This window comes from Phaethon aethereus (assembly GCF_964289735.1).
Source record: "Phaethon aethereus genome assembly, chromosome: 3".
NCBI classification, from domain to species: domain Eukaryota; kingdom Metazoa; phylum Chordata; class Aves; order Phaethontiformes; family Phaethontidae; genus Phaethon; species Phaethon aethereus.
The window spans coordinates 118391890-118412166 of NC_138576.1; the positions used below are offsets into that span (position 1 = coordinate 118391890).

The 20277-nt window shown below is 38.9% G+C and overlaps 1 protein-coding gene across 1 annotated transcript in view; it reads left to right on the forward strand.

Moving 5' to 3' along the window:
- EHBP1 (EH domain binding protein 1) overlaps positions 1-20277 on the forward strand; it is a gene marked incomplete at its 5' end in the record, with an annotated part of 230829 nt that overhangs the window by 90823 nt on the left and 119729 nt on the right. Inside the window, 3 exons of the mRNA XM_081998215.1 lie at positions 1748-1887; positions 8743-8865; positions 18153-18405. Of these exons, the coding sequence (XP_081854341.1) occupies positions 1748-1887; positions 8743-8865; positions 18153-18405 (516 nt within the window). The remainder of the gene's footprint in view (positions 1-1747; positions 1888-8742; positions 8866-18152; positions 18406-20277) is intronic.

Sequence of the window (20277 nt, forward strand, 5' to 3'; positions counted from 1 at the left end):
TCCTGATAGCTACTTATTTTACATTTAGTGTTATTAATACTTTTGATAGAAGTACTTAGTTGTCCTGTGTAACTGCGGGTTCTGTAGTGCTGATTACTTTGAACTCACACAGTAGGAAATGATTGCCCCAAAGAGTTTCTGATTTTAACAACATGTTAAATCACTGAGTTTAATCCCATGTTTTTAACTGCCTCTGTGCAGATTTGAGGCATGATTAGTACATCATTTTTATTCCTCTGAGTGGTACCTTTAAAATAATTTGTATCGTTTTCTTGGCATTGTTAGGCACAAAATCTGTGCATCTGGTTTTATCATGATCAACTTCAAAGAAGATAGAATAATTCAGATTGGAAGGGACCTGTAGAGGTATCCAAGTTAGCCTCCTGTTTAAAACAGTTAGCTGTATGATCAGACCACTTTGCTCTGGGCTTTATCCCACTGGGGCTTGAAAACCCTCAAGAATGGAGACTGCACAACCTCTCTGGACAACCCATCCTACTGCTTGTTGATGACTGTTCCAACTTTTTTCTCACATCACATCACAACCTCTTTGGTTTCAGTTGATGTCCACTGTCTCTCATCCTCCACCTTGCACCACTGTCTTCTCAACAATGCTGGCAGGCTGCTGCTAGGTCCTCCTGAAGCCATTTCTTCTCCGGGCTCAAGAAGTCTCGTTCCCTCAGCACTCACCTGGGCAAGTGCTCCAGCCCCAAACCATCTCAATGGCCCTCTGCTGACCTTGCTTCAGTTTATCAACACCTTTTCCTGTCCAGTGGGACCCAACACTGGACAAAGTGCCATAGATGCAGTTCAATGACTCCAAGTAAATAGAGGTCATGACTTCCCTCAAGCTACTGCTTGTGGTCCTGTTTTAATGTGTCTCAGGATGCTGTTTGCCTCCTTTGGCTACCAGGACATGGTGCTGGCTGTCCTTGAGCTTGCTCTCCACCAAGATCCCTAGGCTGTTTTCAGCAGAGGTGCTCCCTTGCCACGCAATCCCAAGTCTGTCTTATGGTAAGAAGCCCCAAAAAAATTTGATTAACCCCAATAAACCTACTGAAACGGTTTTAGAAAAGAAGAGGCAAGACTGCCATTCCTTCAAGAATGACATCATGTACTTAAACAATCATGGTTTTTTAATGAAACAAACGTAGAACATCCATTTTTCTAATCTTTGCCTACTGTCATCTTTTCATCAAACATATATTTGATATGAAAGGTACAGTTATATGAGAGAGATATATATGCGATACAGGCAAATAAGAACAGAAATTGGCCATTGATATGAAATAGCTTTTTATCTTGTTAATTAATTCAGATGTTTAGAAAAGGGATTTTAATTTTTGTAACAGTGTCAGGAGTTCTGAATGAATACAGTGGTAGGTATCACATGCAGCATATGGACAGTAGGTCTGACCAAGCATTTTCATTTTCACCAAAGTGTTTAGTAGCATTTCTGGACTGGTTTAAAATTTTAAGAAGTGGACCTTAAATTGACTCTTGATGCAAGGCAGCACTTTTTTACCTTTTAGAATTTTGTTAATAGAAAACTTTCCCTTCAGAAATTAATATACATGAGTGTATTCATTTTGTTCTTTCACAATATTGAAGATCAGATCTGAGATCAGAGACCTCCCTGAAGAAAAGAAAACATAAAGATATTTAAAGGATTTTTAATAATGCAATAGTATCAGATGTGGTATTAACAGGATGCATTTTAATGCCTGGTTTTAACTTTGTTATTTAGGGATGAAGACATGCAAAGCCTGGCAAGTTTGATGAGTATGAAACAAGCTGATATTGGAAATCTAGATGATTTTGAGGAAGACAATGAAGAAGATGAAGAAAACAGAGTGAATCAAGAGGAAAAGGCTGCAAAAATTACAGGTTGGTTTTGCCACAGGGATGGTAAGATATAGTTCCTTTGCTAGTTGCCAGCTGTGTCCTGTGGATTTTATCCGTATGCTGTGTTTGTATTTAACTTTAAAAAAATCCCAAGCAAAATAGAATTTAGGATAGTTTGATTGAAGAGGGACCCATCCATTTTAATATTTGTGAATTTAAGAGCATTGATATTTGTGTGTGTGTGTGTCCTATTTTTTAGAACAGAATGCACTAAGTAGGTAGCATTTTAGGGAAGCAAAGAACCAGTGTGAACAGAGGAGTAACAAGAGGGAAAGAGTCAATGAGCGAGAAGGCAAGAGGATGACCTGAAGTGAAATAATGAAGACAATTTGTGAGAATAAGTGCGAAATGAGTTGTGCCATGGGTAGGTGCTGAGGTTCTGCTCAATAACATGGTAATTCCAGGCAGCATACTTCTGCCTTTTGGTTGAGGTGTCTCATGAAAATGAAATCAGGAGACCATTAAGGACTTTAACAGAATTTGATAGTAAGGTTGTTTGAAGTGAGATAGTATAACCACATTTGAATTGCCGATGAAAATGCTAAGTGTGTCCAGGATAGCTGAACTAATCGATGCAAGTCAGATCAGGATGTGATGATGGTAAATTGTTGGTAGAGATCGTTAATGTCTGCAGGAACTCGTAGTGTAAAAAAAAAATCAGGAAAAGACAAATTAACTTCTGCTGCCAGCCTTCATGCCTGCCAGTGCTCTTTAAAAATGTCTGTTGAAATAAAGGGATACTTCTCTAAGGTGGGGAAGAGCATCCCAGGCAGAGAAGTAAATTGTCAAATCTGTTCTTGAAAATCCAGACTAACGTTGATTTAGTGTTACGAAATGTTACTTTCATTGCTTCTTTTCAAGCTTTCATTGCAATCGAAAGTTTCAGCCTGAAGCAGTTATTACTTAGTTATATTTAGTCTTGTGAAAGGATGCAAATATATTTTCTCTGTGCTTTACATATTCAATTAAATGTTTTGTATCCTGACCAAATCTCTACTTACGCTGTATGAGTCTGGCACAGAGCAGATTGGAAAGTCCAGAATGAAATATTTGAGAGACAGAGATAATGTATTCTTGGTCAGGGAGCAGAGGTATACCAGTCTGGTCATACTGAAATCATTCTGCAAGGTTGTCTTCTCCTTTCCCAGTGTAACCAGAATAATTCATGTGCGGGTTAGAACACCAAACAAAACCTGACATGTTCACCAGGCCATAATCACAGAGAAGAGATCGGCACATAAAGGAGACACTACGTAAAGTCTATATAAGCTATTTCAGCAGAAGTACTCCATTAAGATATGCCTAGATACTGCACAGAGGACTGCTATGGAAAGCCTGTGTGCAGAAGGAAGTAGTTCAACAGTAGTTGAAAAGGAGCAGATCTTGCTTCTCAACTTTATTGGTTTTGCAGTGTTCAGCATCTAAACAAGCCAACAAGCAAAAAGCTGATGTAGATTAGACTAGTCTGTCCACTATCCTTCGGCTATGTAGTGAACATCTCTGAAGATAGACGGGCAAGGGTAAGCTGTCTGACATGCAACTCAAGGTCCTAGGTTGAGTCGCTTTAGAGGCATTTCAGCTTTTCCAGCCCTTGTTCTAAAGGCCAAAATTAGCTGTTCTAAGCAAACATTACAAGCCCTACTTGAAAGGCAGAAGCAATAAATACTTCTGAACTACACTGTATCGACTCACTGTTCAGCCTGTTCTGATGCTGTTTTCTAATGATACAAGATGGGAGGGTTGGGTTGTTTTTTCTGTAGTTGCATCATTAAGGGAACCTGAGTGGGGAAAGGTCAGCCTTTGACTTTTTCTTCTTGTGTTGGCTACATCAGCTGTGTTGCTTTCTTAGCCTGGGTAACTTTTCCCACATTAGACAAGGAGAGGGATGAGAGGGTTGTTGAAGAAGGAGTGCATGCAGTTTCCCAAGCAAATGGGAGAACATAAAACAGAGGGCAGTAAGTAAACATTAATAAATAAAATGTAAAGGATCTATTTCAACATGTGTTCAAGACTGATTTCAGTGGCAGTTGGAGTGACTCCTGTAATAAATATAATGAATGGGAAGAATAATCTCCCAAAATACAGGGAGAACAGCTGACGAACCAAGGGAGAAAAAGATAGGAATCATTGTAAAAAAACAAAAAACAAAAAACAAAAAACCCCCACCACCACGAAACAAACCAACAGGAAGGGATATAGAAATAAGGAAATGGAACAAAACTGATGTAGTGAAGTACTCTTTCTGAAATTTCTTTCAAAAAAAATTGTGTTCACAGAATCCCATAAAGTTAATTGAGAAAGTTACATAACCGTTTTGAAAGCTTGCTGCTCCCAGCATTTTCTCATCTGTTGCCATGTTAGGGTGTTGGCAGCCGCGCAAGCTGGAATGCCTTCACTGACTCAGAGTCCCCTGCGGCAAATCACTTCGCCTTGGTGCGCCTGTTTTCCCAAGTGTAAAATGGGGATACTGGCTATCACTACTTCACAGGAACGATGGGCGTTTTACATGGTTAGTGTTTGTAAGCGAGCTTTGAAAAAGTAAGGTGCAAGTGGTAAAGCAGAAGGGATTCTTATCCTACTTTTGACTCAAGGTCTTCTCACAGAAACATTGGATGACTTGATGACTGAAACATTGTCATTCTCAAGCCACAGCTGCAAGAAGAGGTGCTGCAAATCTTTATCACAGACACTGTTCCTTTTTGCAGTGTACAGAAGTTAATTTTTTTTATTGGGCCCAAAGTTACAGTTCTATAGATGAACAAATATATCCACCGCTAGGAGAGCAAAGGAGACCTGTTGAATGGGGCTCTAGATGGTGCAGGTGAGTTAGGAAATGCTGCTTCTCTTCCTTGATGTATTACCTAACCTTGGGTACGTAAGCCTCTGTTTCTTCAGCTATGAAATAAGTGGCGCAATACTGACCTACCTCAAAAGCACTGTGGAATTTGGTGTGGTCAACATGGGAGCTGTTGCCATACAACTGACCTTAAGATCAAACTGAAAGATGTTTTCCGTTCAAAGCACTACTTTAATTTTAGAAAACATCTCCCTCTGTCTCAGGTTTTTTCCCCTTCCTTCCCAATACTTGTTTAAATTTTTCATGTGTAAAAGCTGTATCTCCACATAATTGTTCTGTTTTGCGTGAAGTTGAACATGATGTTTGTAGCCATGAAATAAGTTTCAAATATTTTGTTTCTATGCTATTAATATAGATTAATTTAAACCTCCCAGAATTATCCTGTCCGTAGTCTTCAGTTGAAGACAAGGCATCCCAACACACTTGAAGAAATGTGGCTCATAACTCACAAACTTAGGGTAGTAATAAATACATTGCTTCTCTTAATGTTTTAATTTACGCTTAGAGCCTTATGCTGAAGTTAATAGTTGCCTCCTGCTCCATCTGCACAGGAGCACGGTGACTGTCCTGGGGCACCACATGGACTCAGCAACGTGCCCATGTGCCATATATTGCAGGAGTCCGAATCCCAGCATATTTCAAGAGCGGGCTTCTGGAGAGCAATATGTGTAACCCTTTCTTGCCATTTGCAAAACTGTACCTCTCATGTAAACTTCTGATAGATTTATTCTTTTTTGTCAGTAGCACCAAGCTACTCAAAAAAAAAAGAGCAAGAGAGAAGAATGAAAAAAACAAACCCAAACCAGTGATTTATATGACATATACTTGTAGAACAAGCTAATATGCATTTGTAGATAATGAGATTTGTGAAAGATAATATAGGACATAAATCTCCAACCTACCATTTCCACACTCCAAAATATGACATAAACCATTTAATACTGTAATGAGAAACATTGTAGTGCATACGGGTGTTTAGGTTGGCAGATGCGACCAGGTGATTCAGACCACATCAAAGAATTCCCTCTTTTTAAAGCTCTGAACTTAATTTGTTATATTCTGACAATAAAAACTGAATTGTAATTGTTTTGGGTTTTTTTCACATGCTGGCATAATAGATTGTAAATCATGTCAGCATCTCAGCCTGCTTTAAGCTAGTAATTTGTTTGTACTAGTGTTTTATAAGGTCAACTCTGTTTTATTTGAGTACAGTAAGGTATTTTCCATTGTGTACCTTGAGTCTTAAAAATTCCCAGAAGATAGTATTATATTGTTCAGATCCCTAAGGTGTATACATGATTTTTATACGGAGAAAAGTTAAGAGTTTTGGGGCAGTTTTGGTGTTATTTTTTAGGACAATAGTCTTGTTTGAGCTAAAAATAAGGAATTGAGAATGGTGAAATTAACTCTGTGTGGATAGATATAAATCTAATCCCGTCTAAGCAGATTTTTGCTTTAAGGTCAAGAACAGTTAGGAGGTGAGGTTAAGAGGAATTCTGTTATTGTCAGCATAGATTATGTCCAATAGATATTGGCAGCATAGATCATGTCACTTGGTAATTTGCAGATTGGCACATCTTTGCAAAGCAGTTTAAATTTGGAAAAGAAGTTTTTAACCACATGACTGAAATATTTTCAGGTTCTGGACTCTGCTTTTGGCTTCAGGCTTTTTATGCTGTCTGTGAAGGCATGAAATTAAGAGATGTGTCAGTGTGTCAACTGATGAAGGGGTTGCCCTGTGAAAAAGCATGAGTGCCCCCTGCTCAGAAGTTCTGGGTGGCTGTGGGCATCAGCATGAGTTGGGACATTCACAGTACCACTCAATTTTCACCTCAATCTGATCGCTTGCTCCTTGCTCCTTGAAACTAGTTCATAGAATGAAGATTACTATGTAAATGTCAGTGACAAACATTTGCTTTTCCAAACAAAAGAAAAAGTCAAGTTCAAAACAGCGGTGAACTAAAAGCATTATGAAGAAGTAACTTCCTATGTACACAAGAAATTGAAGTTTAAAGGAAATCCAAGAATGATTGGCATGAGAAGTGTGTAGTAAAGGTATCTACGTAGCTTTAACTTCACTGCTGACGCCAGAAGACATCATCCGTTTATTTCATTGGGAAAAGATGGGAGTTGAAAAAACCTGTCAGAGGGGCAATGGTATTCAACAAGCAGGATCATCTCTCCTGCACAGGTTTTTCCTGCCTGTTTGTCAGCTGGAAGGATGAGGAGGGCTGTCTCCTCTCCACAGAAACCTATGTTTGAGGTCTTTCAGAGATGCCCCACGCTCAATCTCCAATACTACAGAAACTACATTTGTCAGATGCTGTGGATGGGACTACTTTAGGGGGGGATCAGAGGGGAATTTTTCCCCTTGTGCCAGAAGCCACTAAGACCTAGTTGTTTTTTGTTTCTTTCTTTTCTTCCAGAATTATGGAGGCATCATTTTCTTGGCTAGAATTAAACACTAATACATTTTAAAAATTGTTAGTTTGTGACAATTCAGAGCTCTCCACTATGGATAGAAGGTGAAAGAGGATTTTACCACACTATAAGGTGTTACTTGCATAGCATTACAGTGGCAAATTCAACCAATATATATGTTCAGTACACATTCTCATAGCACAATACGGACCATATCTTTTAGAATTATTAAATAAATTTGACTTGTCGTAGGTCAGAATTTAATGGTGACTCATTGTAAACATTAAACAATCTCTGTGTGTGTGTGTATAGATAAATAAAATATATAAAATGCATGCGTATGTATTAGTTTTCTGCAGCCTTAAGGGTTTGGAAGGAAGGTAAAATTGTTCTGGGGCAGTTTTGTGTTGATTGACAGTCGTTTAAAATTCATGTTTTCTTCACGAGCAGGAAAAGTCTTTAAATTATATCTAGTACATCTAAGTTTTGAACTGATGTGCATACTCATCCTCATAAAACTAATTACTGTTGCTGACACCAGCAATCCGGCAAGGCTTTGTTTATGTCTGTTAACTGAATTTCTTGTTGAATTATCACTGAAGAACCTACAGAAGTGCTTTGCTGTAGGTATGTCATTGTAAGGACTTGTTCTAAATGTATTCTTTTAATTAACTCTAAGTGTCTTCTCTTTTACCCTCACTCACTCTCTTTCTAGTAACAGTGTTCATTCCACTTCTGTTTCATTAAATGCCCTTGCCTTACGTTTGTCTTGGCTGGCTTCTATTTACAGAAATTGTAAACCAGTTGAATGCTCTGAGCAGCTTAGATGAAGATCAAGATGACTGCATAAAGCGAGCAAATATGCCTTCAGCTAAATCAGCCAGTTCCTCTGAAGGTCTATGAGCTTTCCTCCTTTCTTTCTGTTTCTGATTGTCTGTATTTACTGTGACCTGTTACCTTTTGACTCCTGCTTGTATTCAACTGTCAGTTTTATCTCCGTGCTTCCACCCAGCATGACTCTCAGTAATTTGTAGCGCATCCAACAGGTAACAATAAGATAGAGAAAGAGTCTATCTCCTCTACAGCTCCGTTGTCATCTGATAATGAACAAGAAAGAAAAAAAAAATTACAAAAAAAACCCAAACCCCAAACAGACCCCAAGCCTAACTTGACCTCTGTAACATGACAAAATGTCCCCTCTCTGATTTTACATGCATGTTACATCCAAAATAGTTAACATGTATGTGAACAACCAAAAAGAAATCAGTGTATTTAGCTCGTTAGATATCCTGGAACATTTATTTAGTGAAGATAATGGAAGGCTCTCTTCATAGTAATTTCTGTTACATGATGGTGTGATCAGCAAATAGAAGTTTCATTCATTTCACTTTTATTTTCCTCCTTTGTTGGTGTACTTACTGAAATGCATTAGCTTAGTTGTGCAGTTCGTGCCATTCTGTGGTGTTTCGAGGGACTGTTGATACAAGGTTTTTTCAATTGAAATATGTTAGATGAACAGTTTGTATCTGTATTAAAACAATATTCCAACTTGTTTATAGAGCTTATCAATAAGCTTAATTTTCTGGACGAAGAGGAGCGAGACTTGGCCAACCCTAGTACGAACCCTTTTGGTGATGCTGACACAGCAGAATTAAACCCATTTGGAGACCCTGATGTAGAAGGTAATAGATTTGTTTTGCATAATTTATGCTAATTGCAAATGTGTAATGAAACAGGATTTTTTTTTTGTAGGGCTACAAATGAAGAATGTTACTTTGATTAAATACAATTATTGCATGCAATACTGAGGTAGCAATAGCAGTGATCCATGTGCCACTGGAAAATGGATTTATCCTTTGAGTCACATCCTTACGTGTATTTGCCACTGGGTGCTGCCAGCTAAGAGTTGAACCAGAGACTTTTAGACCTATCAGGTGTGTTACTAGTACTCACCTCATGTGGTATAAATGAGCAAACAACAGTCAAGTGCCTCTGTTCCACATGGATACTGGTTTATATCAGAACTTCCTTCACTGCAATCGTCACTGCATCACAGCTATTCTTGGTTAGCACTAATCTTCATTATTATAATTTAATTGTATCTCTCTCATTCTTCTTTTTTTGCTTTTATGGCTTCCTCAGTTAAGCCTTCTGGCATCGCACCTTGCACCACCTAGTAGGTGTTAATCCCCTTTCCAGACTGACATGCCTATTCTTGTTCTGTTTGAGTGAGAAATACAACCCCTGTAAGTTTTTAATCTGATAAGACTTTGGCCATAAGGCTAGAAAGAAGGACCAAGACAGCAGGCACCTCTGCTGTCCTCAGCTCCATGTCCAGATATGCAGGCTGCCATCTGCTGCCACAGAAAAAGCAAAAGGTGTATGACTTTCTTAGTTTGCAGCTGCTCGAAATGCCAATCCATAATTAATTCACAAGTTTGAAGCTCTACTCAACCTTTCCTGTTCAAAGCTCCAAGACTTTTCTTCCCACAGAAAATACCAAGGCGCATTTGCCACCTTTGACCAAACCCCAGGAGCCACTCTGTAATGGCGGTGGAGAACCACCATACTGAGCAGGAGCAGCTCAGGGTACAGCCATGGGATTTCTAATGCCAGGTCTAATGAGGATGCATTTCTGAGATGCAGTTTCCACCTGTGGTTACTCTCTTTCTCTGAACAAGCTGAATGTTTACTCACAACCCGGCTTCTCTGCCTTCAGAGTCCGCAGAGGACAGTGTGGGTGGTGATCAAAGTCCTGTAATACTTCGGCTGTGGTGTAGTCTCATAGCTTGTATTTCTCAAACAGGGATATTGCACTATCTTTGTATTTGTCCACTGAAGCCATAAAGCCACTATCCGGGGCCCCTTCTCTCTCCCATAAAGTTGTCAGGTGTTTCTAGAGCTGCAGAAGTGAGTTGTTTCAGCTTTGTAGATACAGACATACATGGATTAGGTTCTGGTGTCTGGATCTTTCGCTTCATTTCCTGTCTGTTCCTTAGCTGTGAATTCCCTTAGGATCGCAGAAGGAGGCAGAATAACCAGGGATATAAAACACCTATTCTCATCCATCTAGTTGCCCATACACAACTTGCTCTAAGAGACCCAGCCTATATTCCTTTCTTCCTTTTGTGTTCTAGAAAGAAGAGCTCCCTTCTCCCTGGAGAAAGCTGTACAAGTCCCATCCTACCTAAACTGATGTCTTCCAAACCCAGCTTTACTTTCCAGCAAGAAGCTGCACAGGCAGAAAGCAGCAGGTGTTCTGACTGCAAAATGTAGGCACTAAGAGTTGGTCCCTTCTCATCTCAGGGACGGGGAGATATAGACTGGTATTATTTCTTAGCGCCAGAGTAGCTTGACACCTCATGTCAAGTTCACTATGAGCAGCGTGCATCGAAGATCCCAGTTTGCTTATATTCCCAAAAGACTCCAAATAAAGGTGGGACATGTTTTTTCAGCCAATTCTGGTCCCTTTGATGGCATCTAGCCTTTACTGCCATCTTGAGTCATAGTCATGGACATTTCTCCATTCTTCTGGGTCTGTTCTGTGTATTTGGACAGTCTTAGGGCTCAGACTGTTGGGCCCTCAAAGTAGTCCCATCTACACAGCTGTGGGCAGCAATGCTGAGTTGTTGGGTGTGTGTGTGTACCAAATATTCCTCCCACACATTGTCACCATCATGCAGCAGTCAACGTACAACAACATGACAGTGATTTGATAAACAGGGTGTCACTAGATTCTTCCTACTGTGTCATAAGGTGTTTTTTATTTGGGAGGGATGGAGCTTTTGTCAGCTTCATGTGACAGCAGTATGTCTTCATGGAGCACTAAACCACGTGGAAGAGCTGAGGTGTTTCAGGCTGTCAGACCAAGAGTGGGACACCTGGCGTGGCATTTTTAAAGCTTTTACTTTATGATTAGTGGCTCCCCAGGGATTCTTCTGGTCACTTCAGACACCTCTGAGAAGTGCTGGCTCTTCCACTCCAGACCTGTCTTGTCCCTATAATGGGCACTTGTTGTGTTCATCTTCCCTTGCTTGGCCTTCTTGATGTGTGACTTTCCTCCACAGAAAGTTGAGGGGGAAAAAAATGGTGCTGAAACAAATCAGATAAGATAGTTCAGGTCTTCAGCAACAGCAGGAATCTGCTATGTATGTCTATGGCTAACTGGATCAATGTGTCTTCATAGGAAGCAGACCTTACTGTTTTGGGGAGATTTCCCTTTGTTTTGTACTATATTTTGAAGCTACACAATATTGTAGCTGTTCTCACCCTGTTGCCCTACCGCAGAAGGCTGCCCTGTTTGTTTCCCATTTGGCTGTCGGTATATTCACTTACGGTTTAGGACATCTCTTCTACTTTGAGACCTCAGTGGAACTTTCATTGCTGCCATCTCATTTTAGAAAGCTCTTTGAAACTATGCCTGTTTGTATGCTTTGCATCCTTAAGTGAATGTGACCTTTTTGGTGGCCACCCCAGGAGCTTGGGAGCATGGCAGAGGTTCAGGAGTTTAAGGCAGACTTTCTCCTACAGGCTTAAAGAGTCACATTCCCATTTCACTTGTCTTGTGATCTGCTTAAACCAAGAGATTAACCTTTTATGCATGCAGGGATGAAGCATTTTTCTATTCACTACATGTTAGTCTGCTTTATCTTTTTATCTGGACAAGGCAAAATCTTGAATTTAGACTTTGTGGAAGTTCAGAGACTTTCCATAGAATTTGTTACTTAATTTCCCCAAGGTGTGCAGATCAGCCATCTGGAGCCTCCTTTCCCGAGTACTTTGCCATCAGATGCTGGAAGGCATGATGTGCCATTTGGCAGAGGTATTCCAGGGATATTCCTATCAAGCCTGTAACCTGTGTGTTTAGTGAAAGAGTGCTTAGAGTCACCCACAGTGTGAATATGTATGTATTGACAGTCACTCAAAGAGAAAGGAGGATTACTTGCCAGTAGATATTTGTTTCCTAGACAGATATTTCTTGTGCCTGCTCACAAACCAGCTACTTTCCCTCTATCTTCCTAATCCCATAATCACCTAACCCTGGGAATGAGGGTGGAGAGAAACTAAGGGCGTAAGTGCTCCCAGCATCCACTGTGAGTGCAGTGCATGGTAGAGAGTCATCAACAAGCTGACTCTGGATGCTGCTGTGGTTTTTAAAAAGTCCTTAGCGTATATGATCTTATACGCACAGTGGAGTGAATGTGCATGAACAACTCACCTTAAAAAAATCTTAGCTGTGTTTCTTGGTTGACGTCAAATCAAGGCTTATTCCCTCTGTTTCTAATAGGTCAACTAGACATTAGAAATCTGGAAAATCAAAAATAATCTCTTTAACAGGGTATCTCTACAGCTTTATACTAGACAATATGTAGATGATCAAATGAGGACTGCCTTTTGGATTGTCTTTTAGTCACATTACAACAGAACTCTAAAATCAGTTAATTTTTGTGCAAAATATTTTACTTGGAAGTCAACATATACAACAAAAGCAAGTAGAAAACAAGAAGACACTTTCAGCGCTCCAGATATTTTTTTAATTAGGTGGGGAATGCAAATTTTGAAGTTGCATGTGACCAATACAAGTTTCCTGCAACATACCTGAGACATGAAGATACCTTTGCTAGCGCTGCGTCCCCCTTTCATTTAAAGCAGCATTTACTTTACCAGTCTGTTTCTTTACCTTGTGTGTAGATTTCTGAGCTCCTTTGAGCATGTGTTACACTGAAAATGGAAACAGTGCTACAATGCAGTACCAAACCCTAGAATCCTTCTAGAATAGCCCTAAGGAGAGCAGTACAAGAACCAATAAAGAGGAAAATGATTAATCTGTCCCTTCTCCTTATATTTCTTAATGAAATGCAATGTGTTGCTGGTGTGAGTGTTAACAAAAGTAATAGAAAATCATCAGTGGTTTATAGGGACTCCTGTCATATGCTTTCTAGAAGCATATCTGGTAAGTTACATTTTTATTCTGTGCCATTTGTTACGCTGCTCACATCACTATCATGACTGTGTGCCTGCCAGTAGTGCAGTAAATGGCATAACTAAGTATCTTTCACATGTGGCTTGTTCTTTCATCCTTTGCCAAGGGGAAAGTGGTGTGTGTAATGTTTTGGTGGGGGTTTTGTTTGGTTTTAAGGGATGTGTCACAATATGGGTATGTTACAAAAGGCAAGTGGGTTGAAGGGCAGCACGATTTTTTTGAGTTCGTCTGGAAACTAGAAGGCTGGTTGTGCAGATAGGTAGTGCTGGAGTGATTACTATCACGAGCAGTTTTTCTCAGTGGAGTTAAGGCAAGTAATGTTTCCAGAATCTGGCACAAGAGTAGCTGGTGCTTCTGCTGTAGTAATACTTCTACCTCTCTTCTTGTCACTCCTGCCCCTGTGGCTTTATTACTTAACCATGCAAAATTATTGTGTGTTTGACACTTGGAGTGCCAACCTGGAAATGTCTTTTTTTACATATATATATATAACTTATATAGCTATATCTATATATTTTTTTATATATAGATATCTCAGTGTAGAGAACTGCAATTAAAAAAATTAGTTCAGGTAGAGACAGGAGTCCTGTGTTTTCAGCTGTGATTAATGATTAGGGGGAAGCAGAGGAATCTGTGTTGACTTGTTAGTGTAGAATCAGCTTGAAGAGGGAAATAAACCCCTTTTAAGCTGTGGTATGTTCAACCCCCCCCCACATGCACTTCCCAACATCATTAGATCCTTGAGAAAATCTAAATGTCTTTGTTACAGAAAAGGTAACAGCGTCTGCAGCTTTAAGAGCGGTGGTGTTGAGTCACTGTCCTAGCAATTTAATTTGTAACAGAGAAGTGATGACCAGCAGTTGGCATTAAAAGCTAGTCCTGAAAGGATTTCAGAGACCCCATGGGAGAGAGCCTGGTTAGGTTCGGGTTCAGGTGGGGACCCTCCCTCCTGGGGGGACATCAAAGGAAGGGGGGGGGGGGGGGGACCAGCATCCTGGATGACAGGAGGAGGGAGAATAAGCAGCCAAGTTAAGTGGCTTCTAGTTGAGCCCCTAAAAATTTCTACCTATAAAAGTGTCTTGAAAATGATACTTTTAGAAGCTTTTGTAATTTTAGCCTGTGTGTAGGATTTTGTGAAATCTTTTAATTAAAAGTAAGCTAGAGGTCTCTGAGTGCTGATCTGCAATGCTGTGCGTGTAAGGCCAAACCTGTAGTTATGGTTGAGCCAAAGAACAGGAGAAAGAATTTTGTCCTACTTAGGGTTACAGCACTTGATCCATAGTGTTGAAATAGAAAGAATTGCAAAAACAATTTGCATTGCCCCTTAAAATTTATCAGATTTGAACAAGCATTTAACTCATTGTTTCCAGGAGACACTTAAAAGCAAATTAAAAATAAAAGCTTACAGTATAGTTTTAAGGGATTGTTTCCCTGAATATTAACTTCAGGAAATATTACGGACATTCCTTCTAGTAATATTTGTTTGAATGCTGCTTGTGAGTTATTAGCAAGTTTTGCTCACATATGATAATGTGTATTTATCAACAGATTCTTGTGCAGGTGCAATGCATCATACAGAGTTGCAGAAGCAGGTTTTCGTAGTTGTACACTCTCTAGATAAAATATTTTAAGATTTGATCAAAGTTTAAAGTAGCCAAAGTTTTAGTTAAAACATCGTCAATAAGTTGCACAATTTGAACAAGACGCACATCAGTCATTCTTTTGCATTTCATTAGGTTACTTCTGCTTTTTATATGAAACTGTCTCCTGAGGATGGATCTCAAAAGCATTTCTGCTTGGCCCAGTTCATCAAATCACTAAATGTGTTACCCACATTTACCCAACATTTCAGTAGTGTTCTGACTACCATGGACTTCAAGTCACGCATATCTATGCAGTAGGAATGGGATTTGGCTCACCCTTACTGCAGAAAGAGAGAGAGAGAGCGCGCTATATATGAATATATATACACACCTGTATAGACCTGTAAGATTTGACTGTAAAGTGGTCTAGCCTAGCTGCAGATACCCACAGTGAGGATGTCTCAGGGCAAGCAGGGTGAAACTTTTGCTTGCCGTGACCACCTGCATTGGACACTAGAGTGATGCAAGTAAGCCAATGTGGAACCTCTTTTCCAGTTTTAGTTTAAAATAAATTAAAAAATACATTTTAAATGTTGGGCTCTGCTCTGATGTATTTAATTTATAATACTGTCAAAGGATTCTTGCCTGATCTGATCATATTTGTGTTTTTAAGAATTACTGCCTTGAATAATTTCTTTTCACTTGTCAGTTAAACTGTAGACCTTCAATATTATTTTACTGTGGCTTTCCCTGAAACACCTTTCTTGTAAGGATGTGAGCTTGTGAACAAATCACCACACATAAACTAGGGTGTGAGCTTAATATGCATCACCTACTGTGCAGTAACTACTCTTTCTCCCAGGATAAGTCCCCAGTAGTTTATTCCCTTGTATTAAGGGATAAGCATGTTGTATTTACTCTGGGATAGGAGTGGACACATACGCCACAGCTGACACACTGCAAATAACACACCCTGATTTATCCTGCAGTAGTTTGTCTGTATGCCCATCTCCTAAGACACAGCTAAAAACTTGCTTTATGACATTCAGGTGAAGCTTAACCAGTTTAAACAGTAACAGCCTCTTTTTTTCGGTTTAGCTAAGACTTATTGTAACCCTGATTATTTGGGGTTTTTTTTATTGTTAGTCACAAAGATTTTGATTAATTAGCTTTTTTTGTAACATATTTTGACAGTATAAAGACTGACCATTAAGCATAATAACTTCTTGTTATCTCACTTCACCTTTGTCTCATCCTATTTCAATGTAGTGTCTGATTTAGGCTTTTTCTCAGTCTCCTTTTTGACTACATCTTTTTTACTTGAAACAGTGATAGCTGTATTCTGAATTTGAAGTATAAGAACTTATGAGATACATAAGAGATAGATGTGTACTGTTTAAGTTGCTGCTTTAATGCTAAGTTGGACCAGGTTGCTGAAGGAATAAGAAACTGCAAAACTCAACTGGAATTAAAGGGATATTTTAATGTTCTAACGTAGTTTTCTGAATAATCACAATAGGGAAATCCCACAGGCACAAGCACTATGCATAGTTGTATGTCTACCAGTTAAAATCTGCAGTATTGTCTGGCAAAGTACAATTTTTTTTTTTTTAACCCAGCTGAGCTTACCCTCAATCTCATCTGAGTGATTTATCTTCTGAGGGTCCACAATGGGCTTAAGTGAGATTTTTATTATTTTTTTCTGTCATTCCAGCCAAACCCGTTTGGTTTCTACTTTCTGACCACAGAGAAATGATCCATCACTTCAGAAACAGACCCTTAGAACTAGTATAGAAGACAATAGGATAACATAGTCATTGCAGTTCAAATGTGAAGAGCACTATATAAATGTGAGGTTCTTCCTCAAGTGAAATCTTTCCAGTCCCTGCTAGGTCTCAGCTGTTCTGAGAAGGACTAAAGCCTTTCCTGCTCCAAGCCTTTGCCCTGCTCTAATGACTGGTGACTACTCCAATGTGTAGACAGGTGAAGCTGCTACCTGCATCTGGGGACCATATTCCTGTCCAACTAGGAGTAACTCTTGTTCAAACTGTAGATTATAGTCACAGTACATGAGGTAGGGCTTTCTATCACCTTGGCCTGTGCTAATGGCTGGAGACAGGGAGAACTGGAAGTTTAGTGGCAGACTAGAGGGCACTTAAATTTTCTAGCAGTTCACCAGGATTAGCAACTTCAGTACATCATCCATCCAAGACCAAGTACAACAGTGCTGTTTCTTTTGCTGCAGCTTCCCTTTGTTGTGTGACTAGTGATTTTGTCTTCCCGAATATTTGTTTAGTGAGAAACACATTTGGAACTTCCATCTCTTTATTTTTTAGAGTCTTACTACAAATAACTTCTAGAGTTTTTCTTTCAAAGCTAGAAGGTATGCTTTGTTCAATTTAGTAACCATACATCTGGAAAAAAAACACTTTTTGTTAAAAATAATGTAGGAGTGGTTATTACAAATTAGGTTTTAATGACACTACATTGAAGTTCCTGTTTGCACGGATTTTGAAAGTACATCATATCCAATATTGAACTGAGCTTCTGATGATTTGATGCTGCAGGAAGAGTAAGATTAACATTACTGAGTATCTTTGTAAGAATTGTTGTATTGCTGTATGGGGGTTTATATTCTTCAACATCTAGCATTCATTCATTTTGTGTAGTGTTCTTTCTGTAGTGTCTGTTACTCAAAAGAACTGCATGGAGTTCCAGGTTGCTAATAACTTTTTGCTGTACAGCCCAAATAATAGATGATTAATTTGATTATCTGTCTCTTTAGGGTTAATTTAAATTCATTTTTTCCTGTGAGACTATGTATTGTTACCAGGAGCAGTTAGCAGTGAAAATATGTACGTTTTGAAATGTAATTACTGGTCATACCTAATAACTGATTTTTAATTCAGTCATTTTAAGAAATGAAAAGACCACCTACTTGCTATCACCATTTTTAATATCCAGTAAAAGTAATTTTATTATAAAATACAGGATATCTTTTTTCTTTATTAAAAGCTCAAATTAAATAATTAAGAACATTTTGTTAGAATACAAATTGGCTAATAGCTTGGGAAAATGTTTTGAAATCTGTTGCGATACCATTTATATGACAAATAAGAAAACTAATAACTAATTAGGTTGAAAGAGCTTTAGTAAGTGAGAAAATGAAACCTATTCAATATACTCTAGATGAAATGACCTTTTGAAAGACCTATTTTTGAATAAACAAGGTTATATAGTAAATAAATACTGAAAATTCATCTAAGGCTAGGACTTTATGTATTAAGAGTTATGCAGCAGACCTTTTCACATAAGCCTTCAAAATACAAAGATCTGATAAAATGGTTTCAATTTTTTTCTGTGTTAAATCCGTTTAATGATTTTTTTTGTTGTCGTTTTGTAGAACCGGACACTGAAATAGCTTCATCTTCAAAGCCAGAAGAAAGTTTCTGTGCTGACAATTACAATCCCTTCAAGGATGAAGATGCCCCAGAGTGCTTGAACCCATTTGATGAGCCAGATCCTGAGCCTGAAACATTTGTAACTGTAAGAGATTCTCCTCCGCAACCTGCAAAAAGGAAGAACGTCAGACCAGTGGATATGAGCAAATACCTCTATGCGGATACCTCTAAAGCTGAAGAGGAAGAGCTAGATGAGTAAGTATCATTCTTCATCTTTCAGCAGCTTTGTAAGCATTAGTGGGATCCCTGGCTTAATCTTGAGGTGTATTGGGTTCAATGATGGTGATTCTTAATCACCTCCTTAGGACAGACTGATCCTTAGGCACCTCAGCAGCAGGAAATACCATACCCCCAAGTCATGCTATTCAGCTGAACATGATCAGTTAGGAAACTTTCCTTTGCCTCACTGATAGCAAATTACTTGATAGGGAACAAGTCTGTGTACCTTTTTGGCACTTCATGCCCTGCTAATTGCAAATGAGCTAAAAATTAAGGAGCAGCAGAGCTTGATCCTTCCTGTCCTTTTTGCCATTATTTTTACTACATAAAATAATGATTTTTGTTAATAATGGAGAATTTGTTTTATATTCGTGCAGTATGCAAAAAAGGAGAGCATTGTGCAGTCCGCATAGGACAGTTTTGAGAGTCTCATAAAACTGAGTCTTTATATGGGAAAGATAACACCATATGCACTTTCTTAGGTTGTTTCTTCTATCATGACCACACATAAAACTTTTATAAACTCACACTGACTGCCTTGTGTTATGGTATAGAAACCTAACAAGGAGTGAAAGCTTTTTGCAATAGCTGTGCAGCTTGGGAGGTTTGGAGGTATATACTTACTCCTTGTTTGTGGTCATTAGTCACCAACCACACCACTCATGAAACAGTTTATGGTGATTACATGTGAGTAATTTTACAGACAACAACTGTAATTAACACTTAGTTTTTCATTATTTAATGAGATTTATCATGGCATGACTTTTACATTGCTTTCATATTTAATATTAACACAGGCGTCATATCATCATCTTCATGTTTCTCTGTTTATAGCTGTGTTCTAGGAAATTGAAGAATTCCCATGTACTCTAATAGAAATGTATAAAGGACCCTGCGGGGTTTTTTCCCTTTGAAAGCTCTGTGGCCATGGATTTCTTGTTGTTGTTTGTTCTGTGAAAAAAAAAGAAAAATGGGCATTGGGGAATGATGTCTCTGCCAACTCCATTCATTAGGGCTCTGCCTGAACAAACAGCACTGGCTGCTGTGTCTTCAGAGCACGATGTGATCACACTGTTGATGGTCACACCAGGCATCCCTGATCAGATCACCAGAATCCGCAGGGAGAAAAAGTATGGATACTTTTCACCTGCAAAGATATGGGTATAGGGGACAGTAGAGACTGAGGAGAAGAGTAGAAAGAGCAAAAGCTACATGGATGGGCAAGTGAAGAATTTTCTCTTTTTTATATTTATACTCACATTTTCACCGTAGGGAAATCTGTGCCAGGCTTGCAGCAATGTAAGAGGCAACCTTGTTTTTTCTGTGTACTGGACTGAAGATTTCTCTAGCCCTTTGTTTACAACAGCCACCTTCTTATTTTAATGACCCCATTTGCTTTATTCCTGTTGTTGGGTTTGTTTGGTTTTTTTTTTTAACAGGGATAAAAATAAGCTCCCCATAGGTGGATTCTACTTGAACATAAATCTGAACATAAGTTTTCATTATAAAAGCATTGTCCCATGGGGAGGTGGAAGGATAAGGAGTCAAAAAGCACTATAAAATAGTTTTTTTACATCTTTTACTTAAGTTTTTTAGGTCCTGGTCCCCCAAGTAGCTTCCTCTCCACGTTTTCCTCCCAGGTTATAGGAGCACCATGTCACTGAAAAAGACTTGGAGACCATTTGTTAAATGTATTGGGTAGAAGCGTGGCAAGGAGAACCTTTGAATCTTTATACTGAAACGCTCTGGAAGAATAAGTGTAGTAATAAAACTCCAGCGCAGGAACACAGGACTTGTGATACTAACTCAGACCTACAGGCACTATTATGCCTTACCTCATGTCATTAA